This window comes from Phasianus colchicus, unplaced genomic scaffold (assembly GCF_987193195.1).
Source record: "Phasianus colchicus unplaced genomic scaffold, bPhaCol1.hap1.1 HAP1_SCAFFOLD_57, whole genome shotgun sequence".
NCBI classification, from domain to species: Eukaryota; Metazoa; Chordata; class Aves; order Galliformes; family Phasianidae; genus Phasianus; species Phasianus colchicus.
In genome coordinates this window covers 626,983-632,816 of record NW_028325234.1, presented here as the reverse complement: position 1 = coordinate 632,816, position 5,834 = coordinate 626,983, and the positions used below count along the sequence as shown (strand labels likewise).

Here is a 5,834-nt window from a genome sequence, read left to right as displayed (position 1 = left end):
AAAGGGGCTTTCCCTTTCCGCCATTCCACAGTACGATTCAATCAAACCCCAGGCTCCTCCCCTAAAATGAGCTACAGTTAATCCATGCCACAGAAAACAGTTGCCAATACAAGGCTTGGGCTGTCACCTCACGGCCACCAACAGTCCCTCCAACACAGCATTTCCACTGCCAAGCCTAACTAACTTCTCAGCTGCAGTGCGCTTTCAGAAGGCAGTACTAGTCTCACTGCTGCTGGGAGAGTGGCAAAGGAACCCAAGTCTGCCTGACAGCTCCACATCGCTCACAGCAAAGCTGCACGAGCAAACAAAACGCTCTCAGCTGCAGAAACGGAGAAACATACTTCACTCCTGCCTTGCACAACTAGAAGCAGAAGGACCTCCACGCCGCTTGGCCTCGCCAAGGAATTCACACAGCTCTAAGCACCACCATTCACACACACACTCAGATCACTCTACAACTAACAACTGCCACTGACTAATGCTCAAAGCCAGAGACCCTCAGGGGCCTCCTGAGACCCAGCCCACAAACTCCAAAAAAGAACCTTCACCCAAAACAACAACTGGACACCCAGGCAACAGCAGACACAGCTTCTAGTTACCCCCAAGAGGCAAAGAACTCAACCCGAACACAAAGACAAAACTGCTTAACCCACTCTGAAGATCAGGGCACACAGAACACCAACAAAGAACACACCTCCATGCTGACAGCCCTCACAGCTGGCAGCCAGCCCCTACGTGAGGGTAGGGAGGGCTGGAACCAGGCTCCACCCTTTGCCAGACAAGTGAATTGCTTCCACCTGTCCTCCACAGCAGAACAAGGCCTAATGAAGATCAAAGGCCAGTCGGCTGGGGGCAGCCTGCCAGGCCTGCTCTTCTTGGTGCTCTGCCTGGGCAGTTGGAGTGCTCCACGAGGCAGCTGTGGCAGCCTGGATGGTCTGCCTTGGGGCTGCGTGGAGCGGCTGCACTCAGGCCTTGAGGGAGATCCGGAATCTCTGGTGAAGCTGGCTGACTGGCTGGGGAAGCCTTCCGAGGCCTGAAGCCTCCTGGCCGGCCAGTTGGGCCAGGCCGAAAGCCGGCTGGCCGTTCAGGGGAGCACTGCCAGGCGAGAGGTGGCCGGCCGGCTGGCCCATGGAGCTCTGCATTTGCAGACCTCTCCAAGCCGGCCAAAGGGGCCCTGCCAGGCCAAAAGCCCGTAAGTTGTGATCCAGATAAGACAGAAGAGACTGTGCTGGATTTCCCTGGGCATCAAAGCACCGTGAGACGCTCTGATGCCCTCTCGCAATTCTTTCTCCCTCCACCAGCACAAGAGCTGGCGTCAAAAGGCGCAATGACACTGTCACAGGCGTTCTGGAGGTTTTTAAAGGGTAGGCCCCTGATAAGGCTTTATTGATGGTTTTGCCCCTCTACATTTCACTCTAGATCTCCTTGTTGGCCTGGAGAAGGGAAGGCAGCGGGGTGACCTCCTTGCAGCCTTCCAGTACATAAAGGGAGCCTACAAACAGGAGGGGAGTCAACTCTTTGATGGTGTAGCTAATGGCAGGCCAAGGGGAAGTGGTTTTGAGTTGAAGATTGGATGCCAGATTGGATTGTTATTTCCAGAGAGAGTGGTGGGATACTGGAACAGGCTGCCCGGAGAGGTTGTGGATGCCCCGTCCCTGGAGGTGTTCAAGGCCAGGTCGGATGGGTCCTGGGCAGCCTGGTTGGTATGAGATGTGATGTAGATGGGATTCACGCATCTGTTTTGCAGCCTCCAGTGGAGCTCTGTGTGTCGTGGGCACCCCATGCCTGCATCAGCGTGGGTAGGGTGTGGCCTTCCTGCGGACTGGGGGTTTGGTCTTTGGAGGCTGGCACTCGGGAGACCCCGTTTCTTCTTTTATGGGTGGCAGCAGTCCAGGTCGGGTGATGGAAGACTCCTCAGGCAGCCTGGACTCCCCACGAAGTGGTGATGCTGCCATCTGCCCCAGTGCATCCTGCACTGTCCTGATCTTCCTTGCCCTCTGCCTGAGAAGTTTCACCGAGTCACATGTCAGTGGGAGCCTGGATGGTCGGCCTTGAGGCTCTGTAGACTCAGCCCTTGTGGAAGATCTTCTTGAGTCGCTTCTGAAAGGTGTTGCTGGCCTCAAGGTGATCTGAGGGGGTGCGGCCTTGGCTGTCTGCAATTTTTGCACCGCATCCTCACGATGGGCTTTTCCTGCTTCCTGCACTTCATCAAGGAAGCTCACGTGTTTGGTTCCCAGTGTTCGGCGCTGGTCTTGTTTGCTTGATGGTACTGCCTCCCCCTGCAGCTCGCAGGTCACCGGCTGCTCTTGGGCTTCAGACGCCCTCCGGATGGGTGGCAGCGGACTGAAAGGACAGAGCGGGAGGGGTCCGCGTGAGTGGCTGATGGCTTTGGGGCCGCATGCTGCAAGCCTGAGCCAGGAGCCTTGGCTGCAACGCAGCCCTCCCCACAGACAGCTCAGCGGCTGCCCCGTGACTCTCCTGGGATGCGGAGAGGGGGGCTCCTGGCGTCCCCATCCCAGCACGGTGGGTGCTGCGTTCAGCACTGTTGGGCGGCCACCAACAGTGACCCTTTGGGGCTAGGGAACGGGCTCTCGCTGTGTCACCCCCATGCACATCCCAGCCCAGAGCCTCCAGCCTCACCTGGCCTTGGAGCTCTCCTTCAGCAGTGAGCTCCTTATCCTTCTGAGGTGTCCTCCATCAACGCTGTCTGTGCTCAAGCGTTTGATGAAGGTTGGACGGTCAGCAAATTTCACTGGAATGGAGAAGGCAGAGGAGATTCACCGTAAACCCTTTGGCTCACTCACAAGGGGCTCTCAGGCCTGTTCCCAGAACATCTGAGAGGGACGCTCTGCTCCCCCCACTGCTGACATCTGCACCGCCTTCGTACCCTTCCTGACACCATCCCTGGCCCCACTCCTCCTCTCTGCAATTCAGCTCTGTTTTGGGACTGCATTAGTGACGTTGGCTTTGGGAAAGAGGAGCTGGGTGGTGACGATGAGGTGGCAGAGTGACTTTTGGGGACCGTATCCTTCCACTGGGGGAGGGCAGGGCCTAAGATCCGCACATCCTCCTGCCATAGCCAGGGATGGGGGCACGTCACGCTCAGCGCCTTAGTTTGGGAGAGGCCAACAATTCCTTAGTTTGGGAAGAGGCCGTGCTGAGCTGGCGTGAAGCTTTGACACAAGTCAGAGCCCTTGGCTGATGTTCAGCAGGGGATTTCCCATCTCAAGTATGCTGCCCGTGCCGCGGAAAGGAGCTGGCAGCTGCTTTACCTTTCTTGCCCTGGACGAGAGGTGGCAAAGTCTCTTCTTTCTTTGGTTTCTCCGGACCAGGGAGGCTTCGTGAGGACCTGCGTCTTATTGCGGGCGGTGGTTTGGGAACAAACTCCATTTGAAACCTGTACGTGACGAGAAGACAGCAACCGGTGTGACGCAGCGCTCCAGCAATCCTTGTTGCTCTCTGGTTGTCTGCTCCCAGGCACATTTTCATGCTGCATGAAGCACATGACTTTCTAAAGTCTTCAGCAGCATCAGTCGGGATAAGTGAGGGGGAAACAGTTTCAAAAGGCAGGAGGGAAGATTTAGATTGGATATAAGGAAGAAGGTTTTGACAGAAGGGTGGCAGGCACCGGAACATCTTGCCCAGAGAGGTGGTGGGTGCCCGGATGGGCATTCAAGGTCGGGCTGGACCGGGCTCGGAGCAACCTCATCTGGCGGTAGGTGTGCCTGTTCCCTGCAGGGGAGTGGGACTAGGTGCCCTTTCGGGGTTCCTTCCAGCTGAAATCCTTCCATGACTGTAGGACATATGCTCATGGGCAGGACAGTAGTGGACACAAGGAGCAAGCGTGATGGAATGAGAGCTGAGCAGCTGCATCAAGCAGCAGCTACAGCCACCAACATACTCACTTGGGAAAGACGACAAGGCAGCCAGAGAGCGCCAGGGAGGCCACCGGTGCCATCCGGGACACCACCGTGTCCAGCAGCCAGGGGGCCTGCAGGGGAGAAAGGGGGAGGATGTGGGATGTCCTCGTCACGGCTGAGGTCCTGGGGACACGAGGAGCCCAAGGCGGGGAGAGCTGACAGCAGCACAGCACTTGTACGGCCTGAGCAGCTGGCCAGATCCTGGTGGGCCGTGTGCGGGCACAGCAGGTGTCACAGCTCTGCCTGGGTCATGGAGAAACTACAGCTCACCTTGAAAGCAGCTCTTCTGAATTTCTCTTTCCCTGACAGCTTCTCGAGGAAGTCGTAGTAGAATTTCATTTGGAAGGTCAGTCCGTCAATGAGGAGCACGCCGATGTCCTTGAGGACAACGGCAACGTTCTCCCCATTCTGCAGGCAGCCGGAGAGCAGGGACACGGTGCTTTGAATGCAAGTCCGGAGTGTCTGCCAGCTCAGAGAAGCAGCTGCGGCCACCTTGCTGTATTTCAGCGGCTCCACCTTCCTATGGACTGAAAAATGCGAGGGACGGAGTTGATGATACGGGTGGTTTTCCACAGGTTCTTCCCTAGAAGTGCTTCTGGTGGACATCAGCCAGAACGGCCCCATATTTGGACGGGCTGCTCAGAGGGAGAGGTTTGCTTTTGAGAATGGAGGTGGTGGCCGTTTGCCCTGTCCATGAAGCCAGCAAAAGTTTAATCCCCCCTCCTACCTGGCAGGGACTCCCTGTGGGCCTTGAGGTGGTGCGTGGCTATGAGGTTTGTAGCCAGGTGAAACATGGGCCACTGCAGAGTCACCGTCCCGTCCTCAGTCCGGATGTCTTTGGAGATGGTGTCAAAGAAGCCAAAGGTGGGAATCCAGACCCCCTGCAAGTGGGAGAGAAAGGAAGGGCGGAAGGGTTATGGGACGGCTGGAGGAAGAGCCGAAGGGGTCCAAGGTAGGGACAGCCCTCTGCCGCTGTTCAGAGGCACAAGCCAGGGCATCGGGAATGGCTTTGGGAAGGGGCTGCGCAGTCCTCTCCTTCCCCTCGCCCTCCCAAATGCAGCACAGCAGGCAGGGCAGAAGCAGCCTCGTGGGATCCAGAGGCTTCCAGAGACAGGCATCAGCCCTGAGATAGACAGTGCCCGGCACAAGTGATCGTGCAGGAGTTGCAGGAAGCCCGTGGGATGCCCAGGAGAGAAATGTGGGGGCAGTTTCCTGCTTTCTGTGGAGGGGGAGACTCAGAGGAAGTCCAGGCTGAGCTGGATGGGGAGAGGAGGAACCCGACAGCCAACACACCTTCTGCAGCAGCAGCTGCTCCCGTACGTAGGCGGCCACCGCATCCCAGACGGCAACTCGCTCTGGAGGGCAAAGGAAAAGCAGGTCACACTCTGCATCTGCCGCTTCCCAGCACCGCTACCGCTGCCAGGCAGGAGCGAGGTGGCAGATGGAAAGTGTCGTCTCGTGCCAAGGTTGGCTGTGGACCCGTGTACCTTCGGTGTCGGCGCGTGTCGGTCTGGAGGCACGCCTCGCTGCGGGGCCGACCTCGCTCATCCCGTTCCGCCTCGTGCCGGCGGCTTGCTCCTTGTTGGCGCCAGCCATGCCGGAGCTCATCCTTCAGATGCGTCTGCTCTCTGCCAGATGCTCCTTCAGGATGCAGGACCCACCAGCGTGCTCTGCCTACATACCCCTCCCGGGTGCCCGTGTCACAAACGTCGCCATGGTGACGCGATGACAGCGTGGCCGGTGCTGGCCGCTGCCCATTGTGATGCTGGCACCAGCAGCCTGCTGCCCGCCCCGGGTGGGAGCGCTGACCGCTCACTGTTTTCTCTCTCTCCTTTTCTTTGCTCTCAGTGTAGTATTACTTGTTTTCCTTTAGTGGCCGTTGCCTGAAGTGATGTTCAAGAAGGAGATACGGAA

General features: G+C 57.8%; 1 protein-coding gene across 1 annotated transcript; it reads right to left on the bottom strand.

Annotated features, from left to right (window-relative positions):
• Window positions 1-2,355: 2,355 nt before the first annotated feature.
• On the bottom strand, window positions 2,356-5,612 carry LOC149911810 (coiled-coil domain-containing protein 81-like). Its single transcript, XM_090133312.1, has 7 exons — window positions 5,408-5,612; window positions 5,214-5,275; window positions 4,648-4,801; window positions 4,191-4,447; window positions 3,906-3,991; window positions 3,273-3,397; window positions 2,356-2,752 (listed from the first exon to the last, which is right to left on the bottom strand). Exons 1-7 carry the CDS (start codon window positions 5,526-5,528, stop codon window positions 2,637-2,639), a joined length of 921 nt encoding a protein of 306 aa, XP_089989438.1. The 5' UTR covers window positions 5,529-5,612; the 3' UTR covers window positions 2,356-2,636.
• Between the last annotated feature and the right edge of the window lie 222 nt (window positions 5,613-5,834).

What these genes read in the sequence shown, in the direction of transcription:
- LOC149911810 (XM_090133312.1), bottom strand. Translation starts at nt 5,528, where the DNA reads ATGAGCTCCGGCATGGCTGGCGCCAACAAGGAGCAAGCCGCCGGCACG. An exon ending in AGCAGCTGCTGCTGCAGAAG is followed by an intron (nt 4,802 to 5,213) that starts GTGTGTTGGCTG and finishes TCCCACTTGCAG; the next exon opens with GGGGTCTGGATTCCCACCTT. An exon ending in TCTCGTCCAGGGCAAGAAAG is followed by an intron (nt 2,753 to 3,272) that starts GTAAAGCAGCTG and finishes TCTCCATTCCAG; the next exon opens with TGAAATTTGCTGACCGTCCA.